The following is a 19944-nucleotide window of genomic DNA, read 5'->3' as shown; positions in this document are numbered from 1 at the left end:
TACATGTAACGGCGTTACGTAATTAGGATACAAAAAAGCATTAACTGTATTCCGTTACAGTTACAGAAAAAAAAGACGTAATCAGATTACAGGTACATCTGGAAAAAAAATGGGATTATTAGTTGGATTACAATTAAAATATATGATGATGAATGATTAATAAATGTGAATGAATTAATCTAACACTTGCCAATGCGGCAATGCCGTATGCACGCGTGCACACATTACTACACTTCAGACAAGTCAGTCACAACGACGCTCTGCTCTCAAGTGAAGCCAGGCGGCTCATTATGGACTCGAGCGCTAGAGAAAAAAAAATGCTTTCACTGCGTGGAAATTTCGCCATTACTTTGTTTCTAAAGAAGTAAGAGGGAACAACATCACTGTACAGTGCAAGCTATGCCTCCCAGCTGTGCACACACTGTCATCGTCCAAGGACTCCACACCTAATTTAAAGAAACATTTGATGGTAAGCGAAACTGCGAACGTTAGCTAGCTACACAGAAATTCTGTTAGCTAAAGTTAACATTAGTTAGCCTGCTAACCAGACTCGGACTGTCATTGTTTCAACTACTGCTGCTGCTGCTGCTACTAGGTACTACTACTGGGTCTGTGGGTGGTGCTGCTGGTGACCGGGTTGGTACGTGTTTAGGTTTTTTGGTAGTTTTGAAGGCTCGGTTTGGTTCGCTCCCGTTTGCCCTGTTCAAATGAAGACATTACATTGTTAATACAAACTCAACACTTCCTGTGTCCGTCTCAAATAAAAGTCCTCTAGCATAAATAGCTCAGTAGGCTTTTATTGTGAAACATTTGCACGGACTTCATCGTGGAAAACTCGTTGACTTTCGAGGGCCCCATAGGCACTTAAAATGTAGCTACTGCCACCTTGTGAGGCTCGTACGTTATAAAATTGCCTGAAAAACCTGCAGTGACTGAAATGGGTCACTAACACTTAGATCACAACAAGGTATTTAAATAGCATGATTATATTAGGAAATTGTATGGGTAATTTTGGGGAACAAATAAGTGACACACATCCTATATGTGGGGGTGTTTTACTACTGCTATTACTAGAAATAGGCCTAGTAGTTACAATAACACTAATAATAATTACTACCATTATTATTGTTATTATTATTATTATTATTATTATTATTATTATTGTAATATGTGATGTAATTCTTGAATACAGCTGAATAGTAAGTAGGCAAGGAATAAAACTGAATAAATCTAACATACCTTACAATTAATTAAATTTTTAATTTGCTTTATGTGTTCCTCAGAGGAAGTCTTTATTTGCATGTGTATTGAGGTAATCCAAAAGTAACTTAAAGTAATCAAGTTACATTACTTTAATATTGTGGTACTTGGATTACGTTACTGACTACATTTTTTAACAGGTAATTAGTAACTGTATCGGACTACATTTTTAAAGTAACCCTCCCAACCCTGATCATAACCTGAACCAGAGAGTGCTAACACCTCCTGTAACTTACTGCTGCCGAAACCTTTGTTGAAACAGGCTGAGCTTATGTTCAAAATCAAGCACTTCGAACTCGCTGCTAAAATAGCCGAACATCATCTTAGTGCAGCAAAACAAGACGTAGCAAGCCAGATAATATGACCTACCACTCCAACAGAAAGTAGTCCAGCTTTACTTTGGCATTTCACTAGCTCTCTCTTTTGTTCTGCTTCGTCAACATCCTCTTCCGTTTTTCTTCCTCTGTCATGCTGTCCGTAGAACTCGCCAAGCCCGGTTGTGACAGTCCAGTTTTGGATCCCAATGCAGTGTCACCCCTTCCCGGCGTTTATCAGCAGTTCCCACTTCTCTTCCACAGTTGCCAAGTCTGCTTATTATAAGCGACTTTGGGCTTGTTTTTCTGTCAAGTCGCTTATAAATATTGGTAGTCGCGGGTTGCAGGTTTTTGGGTGATGGGTGATGGGGGATGCAGAGTGACTGAGAAATGACAATTGGCAATTTTTTCGGTGACCGACCAATCTCCGACCAATGCCTTAGTCACGCATCAGTTACACAGGGGAGGCTCCTGTGTAGCTCCGAGCTCTGTCCTCCTGCCAGTGTGCACAGAAGGTGGCAGACTTCTTAAAACTTTGGCTTCTGTCTTGCTACATTTACTATACGTACCATTTGTCTTATTTCACAGATGGATTGTTGTTTCATCTCGTTGGCTCCTTTCTCACAGTTGTAATATGTTTAGTAAACCACCTGCATAGTCGGCGGGTTCTTTTTTTCTAACTGAAATTGTACTGCAGAGACTGTGATTCATTTGAAATTAAACACTGTAACATCGTTTGAAGAGTGTAATTGCTCAAAGTGATAAATAGCAGCGGGGTGAAAGTGAATAAAACTCCAACACCAATACACTAATTGCTCTTCCATACGCCCGTCGCACCACCTACTGTAAATAAAGCAACAAGCAATACTTTTCCTTGTGTTTTGCGAGGAACTCAAACCGCCCTCCGAGACACTAGTTGTTAAGTCTCTCTTCCTCAGAGGCAAAACTAATGAGAAAGAGATACGAGGGAATAAACACCGCGGCACAACTCAGGTATCTCTGAGCGTGTTCTTCTATGTAGGAATTTGTCATCTGCGTAGTGCGTGACGTGACCTTTGCTGTCTGAACAGGAAAATTGGATTTGCGCCGCGTATTCTACATTGGAACACCACAGGAAAAAAAAAAAAAACAGATCTCTCGCAGTATTTAAAATTGGAGCGGACAGGTCGGTCATGGCCAGGTACTCCGGTAATGAGTAAGCACTGTGGCTCTGTGTCTGCACGGTGACACGCCACGGCGTACCTGCACATGTCACCAGATCTGGCGCCCGATTTTGACAGACGGGAGCCCCTGCACTGGAATTATTATTGTCTCTGTGCTGGGATCAGATTAAACCAAAGAAGTATGCTTGTTGGGCTTAAAAGACAATTGTTTAAAGCGTTAAACAAACAGACGATTAAAGGCAGAATAGCTTTGATACCCTGCCATTTGGTTATTTCAGCACTGTCTGGATGTTTCCTGTTATTACAGCATCTCAAGTGACAGACAGATGTTTATCCGACATTCCACCACCCACTCCGTGTTTTCAGTTCTCGTGCACACTGACAGAAAACAAACACCAATTTGGATAGAAAGCCTATTGCTTCCTCTGCCCTGTCAACACGCAGCCTACATCTGCATGCCTCCCTCTGTTCCCTCCCGTGCTGTGACTCTCGTGTGTGCTGAGCTGCACACTTCAGATATCTGCGTTGTCCTGCATTTTCCAGAGGAAACCAAAGGCTTATCTGTCTAATGAGAAGTATGAGCTGTTCGTCAATACGCCACCCATGAGGTATCGCTTCGATGCCCCGCGGCAACTTTTCAAGAAGACTCACCGCACCAGGAGTTAGACTCTGGTGTCGGACCTGTGTTTGCTGACAATTTCAAGTCCCGACCAACACAAGCTGTTAGTTGTCCTTAACCCCGAAAAACAGGCTAATGCGACGAAGACGTGTTTGTATATCCTCCTCATGCGAGGAGAAAATGGGGCAGACTGTTGCATGATCAAATCCCTGTTTGTTCTGCAGACATTTGTCTGCCTCTCGTTAGCGGTATATCTGGATCATTAGGTTTCATTCGAGGCTGTAACAAAGACTTCCACACATGAAACGGAAGATGCACAGAGACTTATTGGAGACTCAGAAGATTTTTTTTTTTATTATTGTAGAGGGGGGGCCCCTGCTCTCTAGAGGCTGCGTTAGCGCGAGGAGTCAGTAATGAGCGAGCAGCGTCACATATAGCCTAGATGGAGGGGAGAAGACAGAGGATGGAAACAAAGTGCGAGGCAGAGATTGATGATGCTGCTCTTCATCTCATTTTCCCGCACGAGGACAGATATGGCGGGGTCTGCAGCCCGGGGTGCAATACGCGTAGCGGCTCCTCTGCATCAGCAAAGTTACAGAGCGAGAGAGAGACAAAAAAAAATTGATTTGGACGATACTAACGTTATTTTGGAGGTTTTAGAGGATGTTTTTAAATGGGTTTTGCATGATTAATGATTACTAAAGCATTTTATTGCCGCGGAAACTTAATCAGAAAAAAAAATGCAGTTCACTTTTATGTTTAATTCAGCAATTAGTTTTCTTGTGCCTCACAGCTCAGAAAACAAGGGTTTTAAGGGGGTTTTCTTCCCGCCAATAAACCACTGAACCACTTAATTGAAAGCTTAGTCTAGTTTTTCTGTATGATCAAAGGAAGGTTTGGTCTGTCTCTCATTTACCATGAAGTGTACGGTATACAGGTTTCTGCTGAGATATGCAGGTAATTAGTCAAGTAACATTAAAGTGGTTGCGGTATTTCTTTTATAAAAGCAGGCTCACATTATCTACCAGGCTGCTTGAGTTGCTCATCTATATTTTCCCCCCAAAATGCAGGATCCAAACAATGTGTCCCTAAACACCAGTCCTCCCTTTTCTGAGTAAAGAAACTGGTGAATCGTGAAAAGGAGCCTGTGGTTTCAGACACGATTCTCTTTTCTCACTGTGTGCAGATATTTTTTCCCGGGCACAGTCTGAGGTCTTAAGCTCTGAATTAAAGCAAGGGCGCTCTTCTGGTTGCGATATGACTTGTATTGCTGTGAAGACGTGCAGCATGGCTCTGGCAGAGCATGTCATTTTTCCAGTAATAATTACCCCTCATCTGAAGCGCCTCTCAATCTGTCCTGGCAGTTAGCAAATCCCCACGGGCAGCGCGAACTGCAGGAGGACTAAAGCTCTGATTTTGTATCTCATTAACACATCCAATGAGATATTAATCTCCATCAGACATGGCGCAACCCTGAGCACATTGTTGGGGTTCAGTCAAGAGGAAAAGGATTTGCACGCTCAGCTCGAGGCACGCTGAAGCTGTGTGTGTGTGGAGTGAAGCAACACATGACATGTGTCAGATCTGCAGTCATCACTGCGAAAGTCCAAGTCACTGTGACATTCCAGTTGTTGGTAAGCCTCAGTGGCCCAAATAACCTTCAACATTAGTTAGTTGAAAAGGAAAAAAAAAAAACAAGATCAATCACTCACAGTTCTCTACAGTTACCAAGAGGCAAGTCATCGCATTATGTGGACACTTAAATGATCAGTTATATCAGAAGCAAATTTTCAAAGAGCCCAATAATGTAAATACATCATTACAAACACTCTCTAACTGCCTAATCCGATGTGTAAAGAGTGTAATTAATGCTATAACTCAACCAACCCCTTCAATACAAGGCATGTGTTGTCTCTTTCATCCACAGGTGAGTGAGAACGCCAAGCAGGATCTCAAGGATGGGCTGGCTCTCTACAACTCAGAAAACAACATAGGCCTGCGAAATGCCTGGAACATCATCCAGGCTGAGGTAGGCCGACCTCACACACTACACATTACATGAAATATAGACACATCGGCTTGACTGTTTGCATCGCAACGCTAGGAGTGAGGCATAAATGCAAAGTTTAACCGAGTTATTCCAGCTAATGAATCTCCTGGCTTGTAGCTGCGGCATTACTGCAACGCTAAAAGTCAAAAGTGGCTGTTGAAGTACACTCCATTCCATTATTGCGGTCCTCTACAGCAAAGGGACTCATTAAAATACTTGTACATTAAAGTTAGTTTGAGGTCTGCTCGGGCTGACAGGAAGCATTAACCAACCTTTTGTCCGTATGTGTGTGTGTGTGTGTGTGTGTGTGTGTGTGTGTGTGTGTGCGTGCGCGTGTGTGTGTGTGTGTGTGGCTTTCACAGTGGAAGTGCTGCGGTGTGATAGCATACACCGACTGGCACGAGGCCCTGAAGGAGAAGGTCGTTCCTGACCGCTGCTGCCAGGAGCATTACCAGAACTGTGGGCGAAACTCCACCAACATGTTCTGGAACAGAGTGAGTTCAAGCTAGATGATGTAGATGCAAACTTGTTTTGTTTTTGTTGTTGTTGTAATTCATGCACTGTATGACGACCGTGTAAGGATCACAGGATAAAGTTGCAGAAAAAAAAGATGTTATTGGATTACAGATACATTCGGTAAAAAAGGGGATTACTAATTGGATTGCTATAGGTAATTGCTAATATATGGAATGATACACTAGTCTGTAAGTATGTACACAAATGACAACAGTTAACGAGTCTCACACAACATCAGTCTCGTCTTGAGTGAAACCGAATACAAAGATTATTAAGATGAAATAAAAGTCATCCTATTTTGGTACTGAAGAAAAGTAATCAAGTTACATTACTTTAATATTGTGATACTTCGATTTGGTTACTGACTACATTTTTTAACTGATATTAGGAATTGTATCGGAATACACTTTTAAAGTAACCCTTCCGACCCTGACTGAACAGCCCTCCTAGGCAGAGGAGCCCAAGGGGTCCTTGGGCTGAGACAGAGCTTCTGTTTGATGTGGCTGTTATCATGTCTTGTGGGAATGTCAATTAAACAGTAACAAAGAGAGTCAAAGAAGTACAAAGACATGTAAAATCAACTCAAAGAGGCACAAAATTACAACAAAGAGACACTAAACAGCAACTTAGAGAGACAAAACCACTACAGAGACCGATAAAATGGCTTCAAAGAGACTCAAAACCACTACAAACAGAAACAAGAAGACCACAGAGAGAAATAAAACCACTATAAACAGAAATAAAACGACCACAAAGAGACACAAAACCAGTACAGACGCAAAGAAAACAACCACAGAGACCCAGAACAAAGCAAACCAGCCACAAAGAGTTTTCCCGTTTTGTTGTTATTTTGTTTTCCTTGTGTCTGGCTTTCTTGCTCCTTTGAAGGAGGAGTGGGGTGCCCAGGGGCCTGTTGTCTCATAATCCCTCCATGGACAAGACACCAGAGAATCAGCTAGATTCATATCTTGTCATTTTATATAAAATTGTGTTTGTACATATGTTGTAAAAAAAATAATGATGTAGTTTTAAGACGAATTGTATTAATTCAAAGATTCACAGGAGACATAAGAACCATAAATCTTATATATCTCTGGTCCATCTGTTCAGTAGACGGTTTTTACAACTCTCTTTAAAGTTTTTTCGTCTTACTGCCGAATTCTGATCACGCCGGATTTTATTTCCATTATTCATGAGACAACAGCCGTTTTTTTTTTCCCCCCAAAAAAACCTTGCAGCACAGTGTTCACCAATCCCACCCACCCTCCTTCATTACAAGTCTAATCTGCTAGTGGTCTGGCATGTGGTTTGTTAGCAGGCCCAAAGTAGGGGATTAAAAGCTGTAATATAATTGCCAAAATGAGAATAGGCAGACACTGAGCTGGTCCATTGGGAAAGCGCAGCACTAAAAGCTTGTGTGTAATCCAGCCCAGAGGAGACGGCCACACACTATATAGTTAAGTCTACATGCTGCCTCAGCACCCACACTCAAGAAGGGGCACCACTTTACAGCTGAAACTACCATTACCTCCTTCCTCTGCCAGTGAGTGACCTTCCAATGAACCTAGCTGGAAATACAGTTAAGAGTTAGTGTGCACACACCTCCCCATACGGCCCATAAGTCTGCATATAAATGGCATCGCTCATGGGTAATTCATTTGCTCACCTGGTAGTTCATTCATCCGAGTGTATATCTCATATGTAGGAGGTGCATTATCCTGGAGAAAGCGTGAACCGGGAATGGCGACGCGATTCCTCTGCCACACTCGCACAAGGTGGATTTCTTCGCTGGCATCCTCACTCCCCCTTTTGTTCCGTTTCTTTTTTTTTTTTTTTTCAGGGCTGCTTCGAGAAAGTGGAGGAATGGCTGGACGACAACAAGCACATGCTGGGAACCATAGGCATGGTCATCTTGGTGGTGCAGGTAAGAGGCTCGATGATAGATTGTTCTTTCCTCCTCCATTTTTCCCCCCCCCCCCTCCTCCTCTCCCATTTATTTTCCTCGCCGGTTTTTCTTCTGTTCGCTTTGTGTCTCCGTGCATTTGTTTGTGTCTGCCTGTCTGGCAAGTTTAAAAAAAAAAAATAAATAAATAAAAATGCGTGCATCCAGTGGCCCATGTGTCACAGTCTTGTACCGAGAAAGTTATGAGGCCTGTGCTCAGTCGGCGTTCCGGGCACCCACACATCTTGAAAAATTGAAGTCACTGTCTTCTGCACCCTGATCTTGTCTGGGAGAATCACAGTCACCTGGCGCTGTGCCAAGTGAGCTGCAGTCATGTACAAGGCACCATCAGTAGATAGGAGAGCAGAGGCACTGAATATAAGAGGAGCAGGTGTAGAATAACAGATTAGAGGCACTGTTGGAAGATGTGATAGATATTCCCCCCTTACATACTGCTTCTCACTTTGTCCTAAACTCTGCTTTACATCTCTTTCCCTTTGCACAGTGAGCGTCTCACCGTCTCAGCGCTAGTTGTTCCACTTACTCAGAGGTTGAGTCCCAAAAGTGTCTCCAAACTGAACAAAGCGAGATGTATTTCTCGCCTTGCATTCGCACAATTCTGACTGTCGGACTGTTTTTGCATTCGGTGTTCATTATCTCCAGACAACTCCAACTCCACTTCATCTTGTACACTGGCAAATACAAATAAAGAGACAGCTCTGTTGTCTGTGCGCTCCTCTACCACCTCTAGCTGACACACCTATATGTCAGTCCTGTGGCGGACTCAGGGTGTTTAAGAGTTAGGGGCAAAAAATAAAATGGTCACCAGCTGTATGCGTTGGAGAACAAGTGCATAGAAAGTTGTGACATATTTATAGCGAAGAGAAGCAAGTCCACTCATCCAGTTTGCCTGCTGGAAGGGCAACCCCCACCCGCTGAATCCACTGATGTGTCAGTCACTCCTCAACAAGTGATTTTCTCTCCAGATATAGAGCAATCTTTCACAAACTTTCCAGAAAATGTGCAAACCAAAATACCAATTAAAGTGTGTTTCCTGCTGTTACACAAATATTAGCAGTTGGCCACGTTGAGACAGCAGCTGGTGAGGCTAATTCTCCAGCCGGGGCCTATTAAAACACAGCAGAAGAAGAATAAGGCACCACCAAATTTTGTCAAACCATAGACGTGTGAAAAACGGGGCCGAAAACTTTGGCGATGAAAATTGAGTTTTGTTTCATTTGATATAATTAAATCCATCGCCACATGTCCACATTCTTGTCGTCTGCCTGAGTGGCGCCTAATTCACATGCTTCACATGTGCGTCACGATTTATTCACTAAATACCACTTTGCCCTTTTTATTTTTATTGGTGCAGCAGCTTTTAATTTTCTACTCAGCTCAAATTGAAAATATGCATGAAAACAGATGGATGGGAACTCAGCTGACATTCCTGTTCATGCCACCTGCACCCTGCCTCATTCTTTTCACTCTTCATGCTTTCTACATTTCCTCTTGCTTTATTTTCCGTGCCCTGCCGGGCCCGACTCTGACTGTGCTCATGCAAGACAAGTCTTCAGTTTGCTAATCCATGAGTCCATGGTTCTCTCGCAGTGAGGTGGCCTCTCTATGAAATCTCCCCGCTGACATTCAGCACATTTCCAGTGTCCTGAGGGGGAGATGGCGCCTGAGCTTTAGTGCAAGTTCACCGCTTCGCTGAGGGAAAGTCGGAATTAAATATCTGCCGGCTTCAGACCACTCTGTATTCATGACGAGATCACACACGCCGTACATGCTCACATGCATTTACTCTAACTCGCCGACTTTCATCTCTCTGTGCGATGCTATCTCCGCCCTGTTTGTTCATTCACTCAAGCCCCCTCACACACAGTAAGCACATGCAGAACAGTGACAAATATCAGCCCTGTCTGGAGACAGATAAAGTCTTCGCTTCTAGTGAGACCCTGCAACAGCATCTCAACTGACATTGATTTTAATGATCGCTCTCCCTCTCTCTGGACACACACACACACACACTCTCTCTCTCTTCTCCTGACTCAGGTGAGGGCTGGGAGAGTCTGGAGGAAAAAGGCCTTGAGCTGTCAGATTAGCAGGCGAGGTGGAGGACATGACAGTGATGAACATCATGAAAACTTGATGCCCCACAGCTCTGCGATGTTATATAATGGCCAGAGGCGCGTAGAACTGGCTTATGAATGATTTAGCCTGGCAGCATATGTTACAGACTTTGGCAGAAGCTCATATGTATATCTTAGCCCACAATGGTTTCCTCAGATGTCAGCCAGATGTACATATGTATGGATGATGACTGAGCTCTGCGGAGTCTTGTCTGTGTCTGTCACGCGGACTGACACAGAATGAAGCCGACTGCGAAAAAACTTTTAGCCGCACGTAAATAATTGGCTCACTATTAAAGCCTTAAGACAGTTTTTTTTTTTTATTTGTTGATCCTAACTCCCTCTTAGCTGGATGTTTACCTCGAATGGCACTCCGTGTTTTGATTGACAGCGGCTTAAGGTAGCATTTTCCTCTCAAGCATAGCCCACGAATTAGGCTTTGACTGAAACTAAAGGAAGAGAATCAGCAGCTTTCCTCGGCTAATCACATCCCGTAGGAATCCCCAGCGGAGGCTGTTTGCAGGAAGTCCACGTAGCCCTTTTTTTGAGCAAAGACTATGCACCATACGGTACTTTGCAGTTTTTCGCCGCCATCCAAACTCCGCCAGATAATGGTTTTAGGATCAGCCTTGTGACAGTGTTTGATGTAGAAGTATCAGGGGTAATGGAAACTTCAAAGAGATAGCTGGCTACTTTGATTCAGTGGCATCTCAATTTACTTCATTGACTTAATGCTTGTGCATGCTGTACATTTTCTTTTTTTTCTTTCCATCACGAAAGATTCCAGAGCTCGCGTTTGAAGGCCGTTATGGAAAAAAAAAAGAGAGAGAGAGCATACGGAAATGTGTGCTCGCGCTTCATCACAGGATTTATTGTGCATCGGAAAACACGTAGCCCGAGGCATCGACATCAAAAAGACCACACAGGGACACACTTAAAACATACATTTAAATAAATAAATATATATATGTGTGTGTGTGTGTGTGTGTGTGTGTGTGTGTGTGTACTCTATACATCCAGACACAAATTTACCATCTCCTTCTGGTTTCCTCCACAGCTCCTGGGCATGGCGTTCTCCATGACGCTTTTCCACCACATCCACAGAACGGGGAAGAAGTACGACGCTTAGCCTCGAGGGGGAGAGTCGCCCCCCGACGGAGAGGAGCCCCCACTGCCTGATGGGATGAGACTCTGATTTAAACGCCCCCTGCTCCCCCTCTACCCCCCTCACTTTACAACCTCTTTAGAGCATCCTTTTCCCTCCCCACCCCCACCCCCCGATTTCCCAGACCTTCTGTACAGATTCCAGCTGTGTCCCCGCTCTGTTCCGCTCTCTCCTGTCACCATCCATTTTTGCCAAAGAGTTACACAACTGGAAGAGAAGGGACACCTACTTTTTGGCTAAGGAAGAGAATCCCATTGGTCGTCACTCCTCTTGAGTACATTTCTATTTTAGTTTTTGCTTGGACTAACAATTTGCTGGAAGGAAGGATGGACTTTGAGACAATGAATACTTTACTAATGCCCACACACCCCACTCTGAGGCAAAGAGAACATATAAAGACTGATAATACCCTCCACCAGAGTTTTTTTTTTGAGTGGAGTTTCCCCCCATGTTGATCAAATTCCCGCCCCTTTTCACTTGTAAATGAAAAAGTTCCATCATGGCATGCTAGTTTTCTACTTTCCAGATGTTCCTTCGTCGTCGAAAATGTCTTCACCGTGTCTCGTCTTTATTTGGTCTCTCTTTTGGTTTCTTTTTGTAAGTATGTCATCGACGCTCCTGTGGAATGTAAGTGTCGAACAGATCGCTGCAATGAGCTCGCAGACATGCAGTGCGTTTCGCGTGTGAGGGATTGGATTTGACGCGAGGGGCGCCGACGTGTCGCGGTGGCTTTTAACGTAATCCACGGTCATATTTTTTTTATTGGACTACAGAGATTGTTTTGGTAAAACGAGCGTGATGGAGAGGTGCGGGGGGGGGGGGGGGGAATCATCAGTGGATTTATTTTATACCAAATTCTGCAGCGTCCTCTGAATAATAAATTGTAATGCATAAATCTGCCTGTGAGCACACACACACCCACACACACACACACACACTCTCTGTACTGCCACATAGCAGCAGTATTGCTACTCCCTGTGAGACAATACAAATGGTGTAAAATGGCTGTTTATTAGGGCTCCACCAGACTGCCAAGTGAAGAAAGCTGGCCGACGACGTTACCCCTTCGAGAATACAGACTGAATTGTGTGTGTGTTGTTTCCGTGTGTGAGGAGTGTGGCTTCGTGGGTGTGTTTGATCACATTGTCCAAGCTGCAGAGGAATAAAAAAAAGAAAAAAAAAGAAAGAGCGGCACATAGAAACACAGAGGAACAAGGGCGCGAGGGGCAAAAACAGAGCAGACATGTTGCCTTCGTGCCGCCATCAATCGTGTTAGCGAGGGCAGCCGGCAGACTCTCCCCTCTGTATTCCTGAGATCTCATCCGTTTGCTCTGGCTCCCCTCATTCCTCCTCTCTCTCTGACTGTCAGCTCCCTCTGCCTGCATTTCTCTTTTCCTCACCCCAATTTTCTTCCGGCGTGTCAGGAAGCAATGAGCTTCACACTCCGTACATACACACAGTACCTCCGCTGACATTCCTGCTCATCACCAGGTGACATCTTAGGTTTGCAACTTCGCCCATTTTCTATAAGCTTTTCCCTTTTCAGCTGCAGGGGGGGCGGGGGGGGCAGGAGCGTGGGCAGATCAAAGCCGAGACAGATAGGTATGGCAACATGCCCTGTAGGACGTGTCTGTTCTTCCCTGATTCGCCGCAGGAGGCCTGAGCACCAACCCCGTCTCCTTAAGACTGAAAATACTCTACATCTGCCGTAGCGACTTAAAGCAAATGCCTTCCAGTGTGTTTGCTCCAGGCTTCAAAATGTCTCTGAGTATATGAGAGAGGCGGTGGAACGGTGCAAATGACTTGCTTGCTGCTAGAGGAGTTGGAGGCAATCATTTGGTCGTAATTGGATGTCATCAGCATCGATAACACCGTGGTAAATGCTGATGTCGGAGAACGCGGCCGCGGCACTTCAACACACTCTGGCACTTCCAGAAGGGGGCGAGGAACAGATCGGACAGGGTGTAAACAGGCCAGCAGCTTAACCGTGGACATTTTAAGCCCAATGAAAACGCAGCAAAACTTTGTATTTCAGTGATCGACCAATACGGTTGTTTCAAGGCTGATTCAGGATACATCACTCAACCCAGAAACTGTAGTCAAACATCGACCATACCCATATGAGCTGCCACTTCATTCGCAAAGCAGAAACACAGAACGTCGGTAATAATCCAAAAAAACTGTGTACAAGTTCTCTTAGAAAGAAGGTTTGTCTGAGACCCTTAGATCATCTCCCGCTCGTGCTCCTTAGGGTGACACTCTGACTGGATTGCAATGTTTCGTCATTCAAGCACTCGTAATGACATCGTGTCCATGTTAGCCGTGTTTTGAGTTTGGTCATTTTACCTCCAATCAAGCAGACTTATTTATCTGGCGTGACAGTGTCCTTTTTGCAGCCGTCAAAAACGCGTCTGCGAGGAGTTAATGCCTTCTTTAAAAAAATGGTCGAAACAATGTGATACCAAAGAGCTGCACACACACACACACACACACACACACACACACACACACACAGGCGTTTGCAATTACTCTCGCTGATCAGACCCATCTGTTCACACCAAGAATTAACAAAAAACAACAGAAACTGAAAATGATGGGCAGTAAAAGTAGTGCACTACATAGCAAAAGATGGGCTCTGGCGCAGAAATCTGCCCCCCCCCTTTTCTCAGATTGTTGTTTTGTTTCTGGAGGAAAAAACAAACCAGTGTAGAACACCAAACATATTTCAATTGGTGAAAAAGTCTGAGATGTTCAAGAGGCCTAGAACCAGGGCTGTGTGTTTCTTGGCCATCAAACTTTTATTAGACATGTCACCACATTCCTAGATCTCAACAAAGAACTTAAAGTACTATTAATAATAGAGACGATGGACGAATAAAAAAAAAAATAAGACCATGAACTGAAATTTTCCTTCACCGGGAGAAGACAGGTGATTATTTATTTGCTGCTGTTGGAAAAAAATCGAGTAGAGAAATCATTGGGACCAGAAGGGGCTGCGTTTCTTAATCACATCCAAGGCAACCGTTGACGGGAGGGTTCGTCTCTTTTGGATGAAGCCTTGGAACTCAAGACACTGTGGCTTGCTGCTACATGGGCGAACAAATGACCCGCCAACATTCGCTCATTAGACATTCTTCCTGTCTGGCAGCTTGCGTGCCTCACAGTACCACCTAAAGTCATTCTTAAGGTTTTAAAATCGTGTTTTACGATGACTTAATCTGAGAGACACACGCGTTTATGCGTCAGGAAACAACAGTTTTGGGCCGCGATGTGCAGCGACCCTGCTGGCTGTGATTCACCGCCCGCCCCCCCATATGCTCCGACTCCCTCTTGTTGTGTCCACGGGGGGGGGGGGGGGAGAACATGACAGCTGCTGATGTACAGCGCTGGCACGAGTGGTCACATCTCCTCTGCTTGGCTGCCTCCACAAACTCTCCACACATCCCTTATTTACTGCCTCGCTCCTCAGACACCCGGCGCTCCATATACAGTAGCTGGCAGCGCTGACACCGAAGAAATACAGCTGTGCTCTTTGGACGCCTCGAAGCAGCTGTGAGGTACGCTCCGCATCCAGGATTGTGTTATAGGAGGAATGGCTTACCGCGGGCGAGAAGTTCAGGAAGAACTCATGACAGATCTTTAAGTTGTGTTGCTCCGTCTTGCATCGGGGTGGGGAAAGCGTTCAAACCCAGAGAACGTAAGAATAGCGGGAATAAAACAAATCGAGTGTCTGTCTCCGAATCTGACGTGACATTTCAGACCCAGCCCGGAAAAACTCTGCGAGTCTTTGCCCCCCGACTGATCTGACTGAGCTGACATTCTGGCTTTTTTTTTTTTTTCCTTTCGCTGCGTGTGAACTCCCTCTCCCCTCGGCCACCGCCACTCAGTCTTCACGGTTCCGTCAGACAAAGCGTTCGTCCTCCTCGTGGTTTTTTTTTTTTTTTAGAATGCAATGATGAATGCCACTTTAACGAAAGCTGTTTAACGATGTTATTTTTTGTACATTGCTTTGTCGTCAGTTTTAATGTTTGTTTTTATACAATATTCAGTTTTTTCTTGACGTAGGCTGTTTTTTGTTTTGTTTTGTTTGGCTCATTCACGACAGAGGCTCATTGTCGCTTCATTGTGAGAACATGACATTTAGCGTTTGTTTCTTTAGGGGGATTTGTCTTTGTAGTGTTTCCCCTGCGAGGTGCAAACATGCCGTTCTGTCTTAACATTGCTACGGGCGGTTAAAGCCCGTCAGAATTGATGGGGAGAGAAAACAATTGTCACATTTCCCCACAAAGGGCGTACTTGCACGCTTGTCGCCGTGCTTCTCTGCATAAGACCCATTTAATTCAATTAGACGTCCCGGTGTAATCTGCGGTACGTCTTTTATGAAAACTGCCAGCGTAAGGCCCATTATCTTTTCTGTAGAGCATGATCTATGAGATGACACTGCACAACACGGAGCCCATGTCACCACAGCATCATCAGCCCCGGATGTAAATATACCCATTTTAATGACTGATGTAACCTACTGTAATTCTTTACCTCTGACACCTGTAACCCCATTTTTACATTTTGAACAGTTTAATTGCCATTTTTCTAATCCTGAATCGCCTACAGACCCGCGCTCTTTTCAACCTTACACCCATATGTTAGCCATTTTTCTCATGTTTGAGTTTTTTTTTTTCCTGCCTCTGTTTGTCAGGAGCGGTGTATATTTGATGTAAATTTGTGTGTGTGTTTTTTTGTCAGTACGGTTTCCATATTTTATTTTACTTGCATCTTGTAGTATTTTCCATATGTCTCACTGTTTTGTTTTGTTTTGTTTTTGGAAGGAGTTTTAAGTAACCCCCACTTATCCACGGAAGCACTCCTGGTAGAAGGTAAAAGAAGGAAGCACATGCAGTAATTGGGTTTTTGTCTGCTGTGAAGAATTTTGATACGGACGGTTTTTTTTTTTGGTTTTTTTCCCTGCCACCTTTGACATTTTGTTTCTGTAATCTCCTCCTAATCCTTCCCCCGTGCTAAGGCTAAATATCCGAGCAGTGGAAATGTATGCTCTACAAATGGTGTGTTTGATGTTGTGTTCTGCTGGATGGCAACTATCTGATACCTGCCAGCCTCGTCCTGTGGAGTTCTCTGCTACATGTGAAAGCACTCTGAATATCTATACTAGGTGGTGCACTACCTTCTCTTTATTCTCTCAAATCAACTATTTTTTAAATAAAGGAAAGAGTGTCACAAAAAAAATCCCACGATACCCGTACGCTCATTGCCTTTCATGTTTAATGACTCGATGCTCCTGATGTATTCCCTTTCTTGTGTCACTGTCAATTATACAGGCGGCATTTAAACAGTGTTTGATGCAGAAATTTGTGGAAGACGAGGCACGAAGAGCAGAGTGGAGCAGTGTGGCGGCAGATCTAATGGTGCGTTGAATGAAAGAGTGGCATGGCTGCCTTAAAATGGCCTCTTTTTTTAAGGAAAAATAACAAAACCTAAGGGACTGTTGTCCTAAAGACGCTGAGATGAGCAAATGGTAGTCAGCCAGACGAGCAGACGTTTTTTCTTTTTTTCTTGAAGAACAAAAGGGAGATGATAAGAGTGGGAACCAGCGCCAATTTGTCTCGTGTATCTACAGCACGGAGCGAGCAGCAGAGTATTTTTGTACAGAGCTTTATCCCCCCCTTTTTTCTTTTAACCTAATTGTCATCAGGCCCGTGTGTGATAGTGACTGGAGTTTATTGTGCCATTCCATCCTAGCTTTTTGTTTTCACATCACTGTTCCTTCTATGCAAAAATATGACCTATTTTAGCCTTTGTACAGATTATTTTGTATGAGTAACATGTACTGAAATAAAGTGAAGAGAATCAACCGTGAACTTAATTGTTATTACAGCGTTTCGCTTTTTTTTTTCATCCTCAGCCGAAGTCATTTCATTAACCTGGATCAGGAAGGCTCTCTTTTTTTTTATTGACTGTTTGCTTTGTCCTCAAATAGCTTCGTTCAGCTTGTTAGCCAGCAGTGGAGCCGATACGCAGGTCGTCTCTGCTGCTGTCTGCTCCAGATCTGTCGTGTTTTCGCCGGGTGAACCGTCATTTCAGCTGCACGGCGGCGCTGCTTATTGGTCCTCTGTCACGCTGTTTCTGACATGACTTCACATGCAAATACAGTATGACTGATACTGCTTCAGGCTTACTGTAGCATTAAAGCATTTGTTCTTTTTAAAGATCTATTTGAATGTTACATCTCAAGCACGGAAGATTCTATTTTTATATGGTTTATGTAAATGCAATTCAAGCAAAATCTCTTCAGATTCTTTTGGGATTAATGGCGAAAACTCTGGGTTTTATAAAAAGACATGTCACCAAACGACTAGACCTTTTACAGATATTTTTTATGTACTTACATTATCCCAAGTGTTTCCAACAATGTTCAAAACCATAGAAATCCTTGATTATAGGTAACACTGCATTCAGTTTGGTCCCCCGTCACTGTCACTTCCAGAATAGAGTGAAGAAGGAGGTCGCCCAACGAGACTAAACGTTTTGTGTATAAAACTTTAAAACATTACCTAGTTCTTGAGCATTTCTGTCTCAGTCACATCAGAAAGATTTGATGGTTGTTTAATAATGAAGACAACAGCTCCTATGATCCCACGCTACATTTGTCTTTTGTTTTGATTGAGAAACCCCAAGCAGCAGAAATGACAAACAGCGCATTTAAAAAAGAAAAAGTTTGGGAAGGAAGTTTGGGAGGTGAACTTATTTGCTTTCTTGCCGAGAGTTCAATGAGAAGATTGATGGCACTGTGTCTGAGTGATAAATATGAAGCCTGCAGTTCACAGCCGCTCAGCTTGGAATAAAAACTATAAGTGACTGTTAACCTGGCGCCGTCCAAAGACTACAACAACAGCTGACCATCACCTCTGTAGCTCACTCATCAACATGCTCAGTGTTTGCCTCATGGCATTAGCCTACCGTTTTAACATAATAATTTAACATTTCGTGAAAAATCCTTATTCACTTTCTGCTCCTGTCTGAACTGTAAATATGAGGCTACATTAGTAGCTGGTTAGCTAGCCTCGCAATCCAAAACGCCAGACTGGCTAAGTACGTTTCTACAAATCCACAGATAAGATGAAAATGGGTGATTCTTTAAGTTGCAACTTTAGGTCTGTTTAGGTCGAATTGTCTTTTTCATTCTCATCACAGCACTGCACTCCTATGCTTTAGTCACAGAAACTGCTTGGTTAGGGTTGTGAAATCATGTTTTGGCTTGAATTCTCTGTTTTGGTCGCCACAGTCACGGATGGAGATGGTACGACTTCCCGTGAAAAATATCCGGTTTGGCCACAAAAACAGCTGGAAGTCTCTGCAGTCGTCTTAAAAAAAACACCCACTGTTGACACTACAAAAACAGATGGAAATATCCCCAGCTGTCCTTTAAAATATCCACTGGTGTGAGTCAAACTGGAGTTGGTCGATCGGCAGATGGCTGGCTGTAGTGACTCTGACACAGTCCCCTCCACCTCCGGATGTGAAAGTCAGCTAATAAGCATCTAACGTGAACCCGATATGCCACGTTTGCTGCAGACGTCAACCTCGGACGTATCCACGTTTGGCAGAAAGGTTAACGTTGAATCCTGGCAACTGGGCTGAGCGCAGATTTAGTCCGATGGTAACAAAGTCTGCCCAACAGCACCTCTGAAGTTCAATAATTAACATGTTGCATTTTGTTTGTTGAATATAACAAAAAGTAACACGAACACGTCACCGTTTTATGGGTGCAGGTTTCTGCTGTGATCCGCTTCATGCCAAGCTGAGCCAAACTCCTGCTGGCAGCATCTCCATGGCCTATTTACTGTAAAGACACAACATATTATCAATACCTATGATCTAACTCTTGGCAAGAACTACACAATGTACAGTTCAATTACTCCTTTATAGAGCACAAAAGCTAAACAGAGACTGTGCATGAACACGAAGAGCAAATTCCATTTAAACAACTGCGGGAGTAAAAAAATAAAAAGTTGTATCTAGTGTCGAGGAGAGAGATCAATCTCATTATGTACCTCTGGCAAGGCAGCGAGGTACCTGGGGGACCTCGTGTCCTTCTGTCACTCAACAGGAAACTTGTAATATAATCATTAAAAAAAGAAGAAAAAAAAACCCACAACCTTGTGATTAAGTATTCACATACAGTATTCCCATTTCCAAGGACAGCGCTGACTTCATTCCTGAATTATGAGTGAGATGAGCCGGTAGTGGTTCTTTTATACATTCACTTTGAATTAATAGTCATTTGATTGATATTTCTTCCCCGCTCTGTCCTCAGATGATCCCTTTGGTCATTCCAACAGATGATCCATTTTGCCAGACCGCCATCAATTGGGTTTCGCGCCTAATCTCGTTACGGAATAGGTGGCCTGGCATTTTTCGCGTCTTGATTAATCTGATTGTTATCCGGTTGAAGTTTCGCAGAGATTCACTCCGCAGAACAAACGGAGACAGCCCAGCGGAAACGTCCGAAACAAACTGCCCAGTGTGGTTTAACCACGTTAGATGTCCTTCCACTCAAAGACGTCATTGTCCGGCCTTCGTCAGCCATCATTCCGGCCAATAAAGCATGAGGGCATCTGTCTTTGCGGCTGGAATTTGTAAACACAAACCTTTTTAGAAAATACTTATACTTCAACAAGAGGGCAGAACGCTCTCACCCTGTGGATTCAGGGCCTGGCGGCTCTAGGTCAACCGAGAGTGCATGGAGGTGAAACTGGCACTCTAGC

At 43.8% G+C, this 19944-nt stretch overlaps 1 protein-coding gene across 3 annotated transcripts in view; it reads left to right on the top strand.

The window, feature by feature from the left end:
• The window catches only part of tspan9a (tetraspanin 9a), a 202386-nt gene extending 185344 nt beyond the window's left edge, over window positions 1–17042 (top strand). For all 3 annotated transcript variants that reach the window (XM_030425818.1, XM_030425817.1, XM_030425816.1), the window contains 4 exons: window positions 5284–5385; window positions 5769–5900; window positions 7763–7846; window positions 11057–17042. In XM_030425818.1, the coding sequence (XP_030281678.1) occupies window positions 5284–5385; window positions 5769–5900; window positions 7763–7846; window positions 11057–11128 (390 nt within the window). In that variant the 3' untranslated portion in view covers window positions 11129–17042. The remainder of the gene's footprint in view (window positions 1–5283; window positions 5386–5768; window positions 5901–7762; window positions 7847–11056) is intronic.
• Window positions 17043–19944: the final 2902 nt, after the last annotated feature.

Source organism: Sparus aurata, chromosome 8 (genome assembly GCF_900880675.1).
Source record: "Sparus aurata chromosome 8, fSpaAur1.1, whole genome shotgun sequence".
NCBI classification, from domain to species: Eukaryota; Metazoa; Chordata; class Actinopteri; order Spariformes; family Sparidae; genus Sparus; species Sparus aurata.
Note: the sequence above shows the minus strand (reverse complement) of the source record. Positions and strands in the feature narration are given on the sequence as shown.